This window comes from Chrysemys picta, chromosome 3 (assembly GCF_011386835.1).
Source record: "Chrysemys picta bellii isolate R12L10 chromosome 3, ASM1138683v2, whole genome shotgun sequence".
Taxonomy (NCBI): Eukaryota; Metazoa; Chordata; order Testudines; family Emydidae; genus Chrysemys; species Chrysemys picta.
This window is the reverse complement of record NC_088793.1, coordinates 102,546,892-102,561,614: the sequence shown is the minus strand read 5'-3', so window position 1 is coordinate 102,561,614 and position 14,723 is coordinate 102,546,892. Positions and strand designations below refer to the sequence as shown.

The 14,723-nt window shown below is 38.8% G+C and overlaps 1 protein-coding gene across 32 annotated transcripts in view; it reads right to left on the bottom strand.

Annotated features, from left to right (window-relative positions):
• The window catches only part of EYA4 (EYA transcriptional coactivator and phosphatase 4), a 228,788-nt gene that overhangs the window by 10,082 nt on the left and 203,983 nt on the right, over nt 1-14,723 (bottom strand). For all 32 annotated transcript variants that reach the window (XR_010599667.1, XR_010599666.1, XR_010599668.1 and 29 more), the window contains 4 exons: nt 11,163-11,252; nt 3,276-3,334; nt 3,010-3,170; nt 539-653 (listed from right to left, as the gene is read on the bottom strand). Coding sequence is in view for 29 of the 32 variants with exons in the window: in XM_024113356.3 (XP_023969124.1) it covers nt 539-653; nt 3,010-3,170; nt 3,276-3,334; nt 11,163-11,252 (425 nt within the window). In the remaining 3 variants the exon portion in view is untranslated. The remainder of the gene's footprint in view (nt 1-538; nt 654-3,009; nt 3,171-3,275; nt 3,335-11,162; nt 11,253-14,723) is intronic.

The window sequence follows — 14,723 nt, the reverse complement described above, 5'->3', positions numbered from 1 at the left end:
CTGTGTCTACACTGCAAGCAATAGGGCTTGAACACTCGGTCCTGGCTTGATGCAGGCTTGGACCTTCTACCCCTATGGTGCCCTAAGCCCCTGGGTCAGAGCAATTTGTGTGTTGCTGGAAGGGGATTTAGGTATGCGCCCGAGTTTGAACCCTGGGCTCACACTGCAGTGTAGACGTACCCCCAGAGTCATAATAATTAAGTCTGCAGGAATGGACAGAGACCTTTGAGTTCTGGGCTTTTGTGCTCTAATGTAGTGCAGTGCTCAGATACCTCTACAGGCAGACACTATGCAGAAACACGAGAGAAAGATTTTGAATTAATTTAAAGGTGAAGTGTCCATTTTAGGCTTGCATTAACTGTAAGTATCCCTTTAATGTACACTTAAAGAACTGAAATCTGTTAACTTAGCAGTTTCACCACTTCACTTCACAGATTCACTAGCTTGTTACTTATGAAGGCTATTCTGCTGTGGTACTTGTATTTTTAATATAAAATGAATTAATATTAATGTTTTTACAATATATGCAAGTACATACCTAGTGCTAATAATTGATAATGATTTAAGTGCATTTGTCAACCAGGAGTCGGTCAGAGCTTCAATCTCTGCTCTTAACTGCAGCCACGCATCTCTTTTAGCAGGGCCAAGGAGACCTTATATATAAATGAGTAAGGAAAAACAAACAAATTAAACTGTGCTTTAGCTGGAACATGCAGATTTTGCAGTAATTTATTCTATTTTGAATTCTGCTTTTAAGGCTTGATAAAATACATCCATTGAAGTCAATGGATAGACTCCCATTGACTTCAGTGATGACTGGATTGGGGTTTTACTTCTCCACACTATTGTAATGTGGATGTTTAAGATCCTAGGACTTAAATAATTTTGTTTGAAAGACACCTGAGCTCTCATTAATAACCAGCTTAGATACCCAGGTGTGTGTGTGTGTGTGTGTGTTTCTTCCCTATGGTACATTTTCTAGTGCTTTCCCTAAAGCAATTAGACTACCTCCACTTCTGTTGCAAGACTACCCACAGTCTAATATCATACATCCTACTGAAATGCAGCCTCAGTTATGTCATTACTTCTAGTTATGGACCCTAAATAATTTCTATCCAACCTTGGTATCTGAAGCTGTTGCAGCCATGAAGTATTTGTAGATTTTATGTCATCCTTCCTTTAATCATGTCTCACAAACTATAAAAGCCTCCCTCCAACCTTTTTGTAGACCCCTTAGATGTGACTGGCAGAACACTTTTGAAAAACTGATCATAACTTAGTCAAGTTTTCTGTTTTTCTGTCAACAAGACCACAATGTTACAAAAATAATGTTACAGAAGTTGGAGGGAGCAGGATGCATGTGTGAATTGGCCACAAATGGTGGAATACATTAAATAATCAATAAAGCATAAATTGTTTGTGGTGGGAAAAGAAAAATACATACTAGGTATATGGACTCCACCCTCATACTGATACCTTCTATTACAACCATCCTGTTTACTTTAGGTTCTTGCACAGTGGCTCAGTAACCCAAACTTTTTTTTTTTTAATGGAATATAGCACCTTGAGAATTCTCGACACATTAGGAGCTTTTGTATGAATGTCCAGTAAATCTGTAGGTCAGTTTGTTTCCTGTATTTTTAATGTATAAAAATTCTATTTCATAATGGTAATATGACACTCTGGACAGCACAATTTCTTGAGGTATCATTAACTTCTCAGGTATTTTAAGTGGCTTGGTCATAAGACATGCAACAGTCACCACCTACAATGCTCTTATGCTTCATTTTCCTGTAAGTAAATACTCTTCGCTAATAAAAATGCAAAGATACAAGTCAGTCCAAGTCTCAGTTAAATGTTTACTATGGTGACTAAAACTCACTGTCCACATCAACCTAACTCATGATTCCCATTTCTGACAGTGGGACTTGGTTCTAAAGCAGTGCCAAACCTACATATTTTTGTTCACAGGTGAGTTTTGAGTTTAGGTTCCTCTCTAAATGAGCCTCAGATGAAGTCAGTCCTGTTACAATAGTCGAGAGCTTCATTGGGACCCTCAACATCGCACAGGCCTGGGCTCTCCCATTCGTGTTTGGAACAGGGGAAGGGAGAGAAGACCATGTCTTCTTGGGGTGGATGATTGATCTGTATCCCTCTGGGCTCTTCAGAGTGGGACTGGCTGGCCCTCTAAATCTTACAGGAGGAATCTTCTGGGTTCATTCAGCCTTCTTTTGCAGCAGTAGAACTCAAAAACTCTTTCAACACTGCTGCTATTACTGGCACTTGGATGCCTAAGTGTGTAAATGATAGTAGTGAAGCCATCATCTTGTGAGAAATCAGAGGTTTCCTACTAAGACCGTTACCTCCGGTGGTGGGAGTCTGGGCGGTCTGCTACAGAGTTTATGAAAGGGCACAGCAGCAGGACTATAAGAGCTTTTCTAGCTTCAAAGCTGCAGCATGCAGTGGACTGACCTGGCTGGCTGCCAGTGGACTTCTCCAATGGGATTTGGAAGAGAGTGTGGCTACCACCCAGCCCACCAAAAGAGCAGGATGGGGGAATAGGCCAGTCAGACTCAGTATGAAGGCACCAGAGGGGAGGAAGCAGGACACCTGACTTCTCTCCTAAAAAACATTGTAAGTAGTTGGAACAGCCAGTAAATCAGTGGGAATTGTGTAATTGTGTCTGAAGGATGAAATTCTGGCCCCAATGAACTCAACTGGAATTTTGCCATTGACGTCAATTGGGCCAGAATTTCACTCTAACTGTGCTGCTACCACAATTCTCCAAGGTCTCCTCCTTCGTCCTCTAGAAGCAAAATTCTAGCAGTCACTCTTAATGGCAGGGTCTCTTTCACAACACTGGACTGGTCATTTATATTAAATTTTAATAGCACTAATTCCACTGTGGAGTTTCCAAGGGTATTGTAAGGTAGCATTACTTAATTACCATAACCATAAGTAACTTCTTCAAATGTAACTTGATAATATTTTAACTTATCCTAACCTTACCTCCTATGTTGTTCTTGTAAGTATTATACAATTCTTTTACTCTTCTGTAACGGAAAGCCAGCTTCCTCATCCAGTCAACCCCTCCTCTTACACCTGTTGGCAGACAAAGGTTTGCACTACTTGCAGCTGCATGGAAGCCATCAGTTGCAAAACTGTAGGTACTGCAAACACCCAAAATATATTAAAAATAAATACAATTTATTCCTGTAAAATGAACTTTTTTAATCTTTGCAAAAAATAAAATTTTGAAAAAGAGTATATCTTACCTTAGGTCTTGCCCATTGTCATCAGAAGAAACATCATCTATATGAACTTGATCACATTCCTATTGAAAATTTAAATTAAAAGGATAACTTGTTTTAAAGGTTCATGTATGTGTTAATACTTCCCAATCTGTCTTTAGTACAGGCATTAATAAAACAACCTCTGTGTATCATCGATTGTGCCAGAAGATGGCAGTGTCTACACACTCATTATCATGACAAACTTTTCTTTTGAAACAAAAGAATTTTCAACTCCTCTGACACTATTCAAATTAAGAGTTAAAATGGAGTCAACAAAGAAAGTTATAAGGTACTTGTTACTTCAATGTGATTTTAGACAGCAATTCTTTTAAAAAACCCTTTCCTAGTCTCTCTCTGATGGGTTGGTAAGATGTGTGTTAACCCAGCATTTCAAAATCAGTTCAGACCATTGTTCTCCATTCTATATAAAAACTAGTAATGGACAAACCTCAAAGATCTGTCATTTCTGTTAAGCCTCCAAAAGTCTGGATGCTTATCCAAGTCTTATCTGAACTTACCCAAACCTCTTTGGTTTGGAAACCTCACAAAATCAAGCTCTTGAGGCCTCCACTACTTCCTGGTTTCAGCTGGGCTGGAAAAACCCACAGAAACAGCCTGTCTTGTAGTATTTGACTATGTCCAGTCCCAGAAAAAAACAGGAAGTATGGAACATACAGAGAAAATGTATAATTTTAAAAGAACTTTTTCTTTATTCGGGCACTGGTTTTTTTTATTAAGCATGTTCCATTGTTCACAATCGTTATGGAGAAAAAGAGGTGAATGGGGGATCACAAGAAAATACCCTCTGTGTAGGTGTACACAAGCCCTGCATGGATAGTTTTACATTTGTTTTCTGTACCACAGTTATAGTATATCATCTGAAGGACATGTATGGATTCACTAGTTTGGAGATTTTAAGTGATGCTGTCACAAGTGAAAATAATCACAATTGTGAACATTTGGATTAAAAGTTGATTGTTTTTCAATGTAAAACTTTTTCTACTTTTTAAAAAAAGGTTGAGGAATGGTTTTGAAAACTGATTCACCCACTCTGCTTTAACTCATACATTAATGTAATCACTTAGGCTGAGCTTTGAACTTACAGAACTGCATACCCTTAAATAACGAGCTCAGTCATCGTCAAACAAAATCATCAGTCAAGATGTGCACATTTTAGAAGTCTCAAAGCTCAGTCTAGTACAACCGCTAAGAAAATTTTCAATCTAAAGAGAGGAGAAATTTCAGAATATACACACTGAAAATTTAGAATTTAAACTGGGAAGGCAGGACATCTAATTAGAGATGTTATTTTAGGAATTTTCATAATTTTTTGTCCAACACTTTGCCTTAATATCAACAGTTAATGATTTTTTTCCCACGCAAAGTAAGCGTGTTAGTCAGATTAGACTTTAGAACCAATTTGTGGACAAAATTAGTGCTGATAACATCATTTAATAGTCATATTTATGATTTATCATTCTGTAATATACCCAAAAGAACTAGCAGCCAAATTCTACTTGTTTGGCTTAACCCAATCATGTAATTGCCATAGGAGTGTAAGAGCTCCTTGGGTTCAAGGGCTGTTCTCTCCTTGGGAGTAATAAAATGAATTTTCTCTCTCTAAATGGGATCGGATTATAGCAGGGTGCAGAATATTATAGAATATAAATATGGACACTGGGAAAAATAGTGGGTTTGCACAACTGATGCTGGTAAAATAAAAAGCAACCCACTCTAAACAGAACATTTTTGGGCATTTTAAAAAGTTCAGATAACGCACAACTTTCAGTTTATTTTTGTGTGGACCTCTGGACTTCCTGGTTCTGACAGGAACTAGCAAAACACTATTGGAATTCAGAGCCTTATGTAGTTTTTCTATGAAAATTGGGCGGGGGGGGGGGGGGAGGGCGGGGGAAAGAGGGGGGGGGGGGGGAAAAGGAGTGCCAGATGCAAATAAAGGAGCAGTTTTCTTGCTCTTTTGCCCTCACTATTGTTTGTGCCTATGGAGAAGTGCTAGTGGTGGAAATACCACACAGTTGATCTTGGGCATACTAAAATCAGACTCCATATTACATTGGGACAGATTCTGATATCTTTACTCATGTTAAGCAGGCATCATACTCCAGAGCAACTCCACTGATTTCAGTGGGATTGTTCACAGAGTAACATATTAGTCAAGGGTGTAAAGGTATCTGACCCTGTGAGTTTGTGTGTGGCGAGGAAATGCACAAAGCATGCATGAATAAAAAGGAGTGTGTATAGCTGTTTTGGATTTTGTTAAACTGTTCAGCTATTTTATAATGAGTACTGGAGTTAGAGTACATTTTAGTACTAGAAAATAGTTTTGTTTGTAATGGACCCAATAATTGGCACACAACCAACATCTAAAATTCCAGAGACTTATTTAATGAAATTATCAGCAAAATTGAGTATGAGTGGGTGGCAATGGCTCAGCCTTTTTCTTCTACTTTGAATTTTTGTCTTACATCTTGAAAGCTAGATCCAAATCCATCAATTTACGGGGAGGAAAGAAAGAGGGTTCAAGAGCATGCAGTTTCCTGACTTCCTTGCTGCTGGTCTCTGCAGGAGGGTTTTTAAGTTTCCATAGGATCTAAATACAGGTGGTTTTCCAGTTTTCCTCACTGAGTCTATGGCTCACCCTCTTAACCAATTGTTTCAGAGCTATGGGAGCACTGTTACTTGCTTCTTTCTTTGGTGCATTACTGAATACTCACAAGGGAGACCTTAGAACTGACTCATGTGCTCTTTCATGCTATTGAAGTACTCCTTTCTTCTTGATTTTTAAAAAGTCACACTAGACCAATGTATTTGTAAAATTTGGATAAACTTTCATACCAAGAATGTTCAAGTTCATCATAAAGCCAAGTCCAGAAATTTTGTACACATTTTAGTCAGTTCCCTCCTATTCCCAGTGGAAACAATGAGCTTGTTGCACAACATTAGGAGATTGTAACTTGTTTGTAGGAAAGATGGGATAGAAATGGGGGGTGGGAAAGCTCTCTGTTAATTTGAATTTTAAGGTAAAATACCTTTCATAACAGCTACAGTACTGGCTACACTCAAGTCACAGTGGGTCACTGGCTGTGCAAGTTCAAAACTAAGAAAGATAAAATATATTTTCTATTACTGTGTGTGTACAGCATTAGTCCAGGTACAATAACTGACGTTTGTTTGCAGTAATTTTTATTTAAATAACACCTTGATGCAGTTAATTACCTGTAGGAATGTTTAGAGCTTGAAAATTTTACTGAAAGTGCACAGCCTACAAATTGTCCATAAAAAAGTATCCTCTTGGAATGGCTAGTAATTTCATTATCCAGTAAAAACAGTGACTCACTGCACTGAAAACAAAAATGCTATTATACTGCAGATATTCAGCACTACACATTTTCAGGATGTACAGAACCACCCATTTCATGTACATGCCTCAGTCTATTAAAACTGGACTGAATTGCCTGCCAAGTTTTGAGGCTTATTTAAACTGCTACCTGAACTTTTCCCCTCTTTTATATGAAAGAAAAAATAGCATAGGTTGATTTTTTTTCATTTCAACAAGAGAAAGAAGAAAATTTATAGATTCTTCATACCTCATTACCCTCCTTGCTCTCTAAACCAATATTATGTATGTATATTCCTTTAAACTGTAAGAATTTGTTTTTCCCACAACTTATGATAAAACTACAATAAATAGCAATAGACTATTTTACTGCTGCATACAGACAGGGCCAAGTCCCAATTACTACTACTACTATTTGTAGACACTGATTTTTGTGCATGTGTTTGTGGTGGCGGTGCTAGGGAAAGCACTAGAACTGAATTACTTTCTACCAAAATTTCTCAGTCATCTTTAGACTTACTATTTGTGTTGGATGATATAGAATTTTATTCCTTACCTGTACAACAATCTTCTAATGAATGTAATTGCCACTAATCCAGACATTACTACTGGGCTGGCACCACCCTCTACGCAGTCTAAAATGGCTCTGCTGCAAGAATTTTCTAGAGCATGCAGCCACTGTATACAAGGCAAGGCCACCAACTATGGTCCCAAATGATACTTTTCAAGCTACCTAAAATTTATACTTCAAGAATGAAACTGCTGGAGAAAAGTAAAACCCAGGCTCACATAATAGCAGAAGCTTTACTGACTAGAACATTGGTTACTAGGTTCCAGAGGAATACCTCAACACACGGGAACTTCTGGAAATTACAAGCCGACAAATAGGGGGCAGGTTTTGCAGGTGGTAATATCCAGTAATCTGGATGTTATTACTAGCAGTTGGCAAGTAGTGGCTACATCAAACGAGAGGGAAAAGGATAAAAAGGATTAAGAAGAGAACATCTTGGAGGACCTTGTGACTAAAGGTAGCATCGCAAGTAGATGGGCACTTAATCCACACATTGGTCACCTCCAGACTGTATTACTGTCATGAGCTATATTTGGGGAAGAAGATGACAGGAATAAAGAGGCTCTAGCTCATGCATAACATGGTGGCTGATGTGAGAACTGGTGCTCTGCCCCTCCCCTGTCTCATTTCATTACCTCCAATGCCAATTGAAGGCCTTGGTCTTGATGTTTAAGACCATCAACAACTCAGAACCCAGTTTTATCTGAGAATGTCTCCCCATCTGAGACAGATGTACTCTTCTTGGCCAATGCTGCCCAGGGCATAAAACCTAGGACACAAAGCATGTTGAGAGTCAGAGATGTTGGACAGCAGAGCTTGTGGAAGGAATGACTAAAGGAGACTGGGCAAAACCAAGAGTGACTGATTTTAGAACATCCTGCTTAACCCAATGTATCGAACCACAACTGTACTCCAGAGGGAAGGGGAAAAGAAAGGGTGGGGAGAGAATAAAAAAATAAAACAGAACCCAGTAGAGCTTTTAGAAAGGAGGAACAGCAGATTGGTCAATCATTGTGAAGATCTAAATTACCTAATCAAGGAGCACTATTAAAAATCTTAGTGAGCTGAGAGATTCCCTTTATAAGTAAAGGGATCCCTAAGAGGCCATCCTGTAGATGTTTGCGTATGTTGTCCGGACCCTTACTAACTCTGAGGTGGCTACTGATTTTCCGGAGTTGTGACTTCAGGAAAGGCGGAGAGTCCTGTTGGCCTTCTGATATATTTCAAAACACAGAGGTCTTGGAAACTTTTTTTGACCCTACCTTGTGATTCAAATAGTTGGTTCTGCAATAGCGTTGAGGCTAAAAAATACTTAATTGTGTACAGACATTCAAGAAATTTGGCTTAAACTAATCTCATTGGAATGCTAGATTCTTGGACAAAAAGCTTCATCTACATCCCAAAAGAAACTTTGCAAGCTATCTAAAATGGGAAAACGTTTTGATTCAGGCCAGACTCCAAAAGGAGCTTGAGAATAACTTTTAGGGCAAGGTGTTAAAAGAATCATATCAGGAAAAAACAGGAGTTGGTGTTCCTGCATGGAAATTGCCCTGTTTGCTAAACCTATAAACTGACATGATATCTACAAAGAAGATAACTTAGTATATAGTGAGAATGAAAACAAAGTGAAGCTTCAGCAAATGGCTCAAAGAGAAAACAACAAAGCCAATACAGATCAAGAAGAAGTTCCACTTTGGAAGAGGGAGCTTACTGGTGCCTTGAACTCAGCACAAGGTTGTAGAAAACCTGGGCACATGCTAATGAGGAACTTAGGGTTCTTACGGCTGCCACTTGAAATGTGAGCATACCAGGGCAAAGGTTCATTACAAGGAAAACTAAGCAATGCTTTGCAAAATTGATTTAGAATCTATCCCTTGCTGTGGGGCACCAGAAAGAGAATATTCACCAAATGCTTTTGCATGGTCAAGTGATATCTCACTTAGACTGCAATAAAACACGCACTGGCTGAGGGACAGCCAGGGTTTCAGTTCTCAGATGTCATACTGCTGTAGAAGGGAGGTAAAGCTCAGGTGAAGGACAGGTCTTGGGGAAAAAAGGTTGAAGGTAAGGGGAATGATCTGAGCTTGGGACACTTATTTTGTGACTTTGGAAGAACCAGAGACAATGAGGTCTGCGAAGGGCAATGAAGACAACAGCAGCTTGGTACTTCTTGATTTCCCTATTGGCTGTGGAACAGAGGGAAGTGCCTACTAGGAGAGCCCCCCACCCCAATGGAAGGAAAATACTTCCATCCATCAGGTTCCTTTCTCCCAGAATTTGAAGCAAAACCTTGTCAATTTTGATTGCAACAGGTGGTAAAAATGTCTACCTGGGGAAGGTACTCTGATCCAAATTAGAAGTGGATCTGAAAAGTCTTGTCTGCCTATTCAGAAAAATAGGCAGGTTGTCACAATTCATAACAGAACTAGACTCCACGAGTGGAGCATAATGCTTAAACAGTATTGCTGATGGTCCTGCTTATGAAATAGTTGATACTCTGGCAGGGGATCTGTGGTGACCCTAACAGGTCAGTGATTTCCAGTGGTCTGCCAGCTATAATCAGAGGGAGGAGAGCATGACTTGAGTAATAGCGTGACTGATTGTATCGACACTTCCTTGTGATCTCAGACCATGAGGAAGCACACTTGGACTAGGTGATGATTCGCTGAACCATGTCTGTGCATGGCACAAAGAGACTGGGAAGTGGAGAGCCAACCAAATGAAAAGCATGAGATGGGCACTTGCCTCCAGGTGCAGATACTTTGATCTGTTGACCATGTTTTGTGGGGAGAATACATGCAGGGTTAAGGGCTATGAATTAAACATGTTGAAGGCCAACTCATAAGTGGAAGAATTCGAAATGGATGGGCGAATAAGGATTTGGACCTCCTTGAGAGAGACCTGAATTAGGAGACTGAGGTTCATTATCCTCATTATAGCTTGTCTGACTAAACAGATGACATACAAAAAATGGTAAAGGACAGTCTGAAAACTCCCAGTTTTCTTTTAGACCAAAAATAAATCTGAAGGGAATCCAAAAGCTTCTGAACAGGGTTTAGCAAAGTCTATCTGTTGTATTGGCTGAGGGGAAGGAAATAGAATATTTTAATAATGAAACTGATGTAGAGATTTTTTCTTTTTATACTATGTACAACTGTGGGGTATTTTACTGATGTGCCTTTCTTGTCTGGAGTCTTCAACCCTAAACCCACAATGCTCTTCAGAGAGTTGAGAATGGGGAAAGAAAATTTGCACCTGAGTTTGCTTATTTTAAGGGTAAGGTTTTGAAATTGGAGATCTGGAGGCACATTAGGGTTTGTTCTCAATTTCTATTTTTTTTTAGATACATGAATGATGATTATGTCCAAATTGTCTGTCTGTTCATGACAAAGTCTGTTGTTGTTATTATTATTATTATCAAAACTCGCTGATGAGAGTTTTTGAGAAGAATAATGAGAACTCTCCTTCCTTTGAAAAGGAAGGGTGCTCTTTTTACCCTGAGAACATGGGAAAGCTAAGAGGCAGGCAACAAAGGAGGAGTTCAAGCAGAAGACTTCAAACTCTTCTGTTCAGACAAAGTATTTTAGAGGCAAAAGGGGACAACTTGAGCTGAGAAGGAAGAGGTGGGAGGCAAATGGATCCCTTCTCAGGAGAACATTGCAGACAGAGCAAAATCTGCAGACTTAAACACAAACAGCTACAGCGCAAAGAACTGTTGCAGGGGACAGAGGTGACATATTGAGGATGTCCCCACTCTTCAAGTAAGTACCCTGATGCTGTCGAAATGATTGCAGTATGACTGCCTGTGACTGTCCAGTGAGTAGGACCAACCCCAGAGTAATGTCCGTATTGCTATATGTGAGAAATACTAATAGGTAGCAAACCTTTAGTGTCATGTTCTGGGATGAAACAGTTAATGTTACAGACTGTAGATTCTTACCTCCAAATCATTAAAAAATAAATGTGTATCAGCAAGATTAAAAATCATTTCTTCCATTCGCAGGCCCAGGGTCACTGCCATTGGTGGATCCTTAGAAAATGAAAAATTAGGTTAGATATTTAATTACAATTCATTCAGGTAGCAGTTAGTCAAAAGTTGCTGTATGCCAACATTTTGCAGTGATTTCTCTAAAATTCTCTGGGTATGAACCTTTTTTACCATAAAAGTTTCGATTAGGGATTGATGTGTTGAAGGGAGTTCACAAACTAACAGCAAAATGCTTGGGGTGCTGAAAGGATTATTTTTTGATAGCCTAAAAAAGCTAAATATTGATAGATTGGCTAACCTATGGCTGTGGAGAAACAACTATTTACATATTTGCAGAAGGTGAAATATTAAAGTCTAACTAAATAATTTACACCTGTACCAAGGAGGGGAACTGCTCATTAGATTTCATAAGATGAATTTAGGAAAGAGAATATTTATTTTAATAAGAATAGTTTACATTTTTCATCCAAGGACCCGAAAGCATTTTATAAAGGTGTGGTCATATCTTTATTCCCTTTTTACAGACAGAGAAACTAAGGCACAGAGAAGTTAAGTGACTTGTCCACATTCACAGTGAGTCAGTGACATAGCCAGGAACAGAGAAAACATCCTGTGACATCCAGTCTGCAACATCATCCATTACACCATAATACTTCATTTTGAATATGAAAAATCTTCTCAACATTTGGCCCCATAATAGTCTCTTACATTAAGTGTCAGAAGCCTCTTCAGTGAGGACATGTAAAACTGGACTAGAAAAAACTCACTAGATATTGTATTGTATGGAATAATGCCATATGGTACAAGGGAGAGATGACTTAAAAGGTCTTTTCGACTTCTAATATCTATGCTTTATGAGAAAACAAACAGTCTGAATCTTCACCCATCCCCCAAACAAGTTCACTTTAGAGAAATAGCCTCCATCCCACCTATGCATCTTTCCAATACCAGTTCTCTTCCCACACCTTCTGCTACTCCAAAAACATTTCCTGGCTCAATTCACAACTACTACTCCAACTGAACACCTGTCCTTGCTCCCACACAACCCCATTATCTATCCTCCTTTCATTGCAGGCACTCACCTGACCAAATTACAAACTCTCCCTCTATATTTGTAATTCATGCTCCCAACAAATGCTGATCTCTGGTCCCCTTTCACTGTAGGCTCTTAGACAATCTCATGTACTCCGTGGCACTACTGATTGGGAGACCCACAGTACTGGGAAAACACAGAAAAGGTCTTTCTGTAACTCACAGCTAACAGAGTTCTTATTTTAATTCAAGTTGTAAAGGCCTGCTGCTGGACAAGGTCTGCAGCTGTTTGGGTTTATTATAGTCAGGAGTTAGACTCTCCATAGTTTAGGCTGCCACCACACTCCCATTATAAGGCTGATATGATCCTCTTGTAATTAAAAAAAGAGAAAAAATGTCACATTTCACTCGCTGACAGCTACAGAGGTTTCTGAAATCTTTTAGTAAATTAAGTACTTTGAGGTTAAAAGACTTACATTATTTCTAAAGACAGCAATTTCAACATTTTGTATCCCTCTGTCAGCAGAATCACGCTAAACCACAAATCATCATTTATTTCTGTTATGAACAAAGATTTTGCCAATCAGGACCAGGCCACCATTGTGGTAGGCACTTTGCAAACAAAGAGTAAAAACTGGTTCCTGCTCTGACGCACTTAAAACAGAATGGCAAAATTTGAAACAGACATATTTTGGCACTGGCCCAGGCAAGAAGCAGATTTCAAGGGCAAGAAGAGTGAAGTGTTTAAGAAACTGTCATTAGTTAGAAATGAGACCCAATTCTCTGTCAGCTTCACTATTCAACTTCAGTATTTTCATGTGGACTTCTGAACTGGTCCAACCTATTTTTCTAAAAGAAAAGGAAACTCCAGGACCTTGTAAAATGGCTTCTTCCTAAATTCTTCACTAAAATGCCCATTTGGCATTAAGAGTACTTGGGTGAAAAGTGCAGGAATATATTTTCCAGAGGAGGGGACAGAGAAACATGGGTTGAGTCATTTGCCAAAGGTTACATGAGATGTTTGTAGGAGAGCTAGGGACAGAATCCTGAGCTGAGAAATGATAGATCTGTGTCTTCCTCACTAGGCCACACTGCCTTCAAGGAATAAACCACTGGATGTTAACCATTATCATGAAATAGACCAGTAATTTTAGAAACGAACAAACTGGCTAGATGCATGAAACAAACATCTAGTTTTCTTCTCTAACCACTTGAAATACTTCTCAGTGAATGTTAAGAGAATTTTCCCCCTTAAATATGAAATTCACAACTCTTATTTCTGCAGTATGCTGATTGACCCCAATCCTGCAGATGTTTATGCCCATGCATAATTTTACTCACATATGTAGTCTGTCAATGGGCCTACTCATGCATGTAAAGTTAGGAACATTGCTTGCAAGCTGAGGGTCTTAGCCCTTTTCACTCTTTTTCTCCTTTCTACGTGGAACTGGACTTAATTGTGGAAATAGATTGCAAATGACTGCATCATGATCCAGTTGGTTTTAAGACAATATTCCAGTTATATTTTACTGTAATTGAAAGATATAAATGAGACACATGCCTGTCACAACTTGTGGTGTAACTCATCCAATGACCTAAATGCCCCAATAGCAACTATGTGGGTGAAACCAGAAAATAACTATGCTCTCAAATGAACTCAAACTGGAAAATAACATACAAAAACATTCTATCATTTGTAGGTGAACACTTTTCACAAAGTGATCACTCTATTTCTGACCTCTCAGTCCTCATCCTCAAAAGAAACCTGCACAATGCTTTCAAAGGACAAGCCTGGGATCTTAAATTCATAACATTGCTAGACACTAAAAAATCATGGACTGAATACAGACATCAAATGTATGGCTTATTACAACAATCTATAACCCACTCTCTACTTTCCTGGGACCGACATGGCTACACCCCACTGCATAAAACAATATGTAGCATTTTGGTATATATAATAAAAAGTAAAAACAAAATTAAGATACTTCATTTCAGCTTCTCACATATTCAGTTTTTGATCTCAGAATAATACAATTCTGTCAAGGTAGATTTACTGAGTTCTTGAGGAGAAAACCTGGCCTCCTTAAGCAAATTTGCCAAATTCCATAATGCAACTTTTTAACAAACAGAGTCCAAATTCCAGTACTTCCCACACAAACGGGAGGAAGGAAGGGGTAAGAAGCACTCTCGCGTACTTTGGTCAGCTTAACCAGAATTTCAAAATGTGGAGGAATAGCCTAATGTTCACTTAACTTGTTTCTGAGGACACAGACTTAGCTGCTAGAATACAAACTAAAACAGGACAAGAGAAAAATATGGAAAAGAAAGCAAGAAATTTAAGGAGGGAAGAAGCAAAAAGACACCCACCGTAGTTATACATAACGTAGATATAAAATAAATGTAATGAGGCAGACTGAACTTTTGCTAATATAGGCTGCGTTACTCCACATATAAAAAAATAATAGATGAATTAAAAAA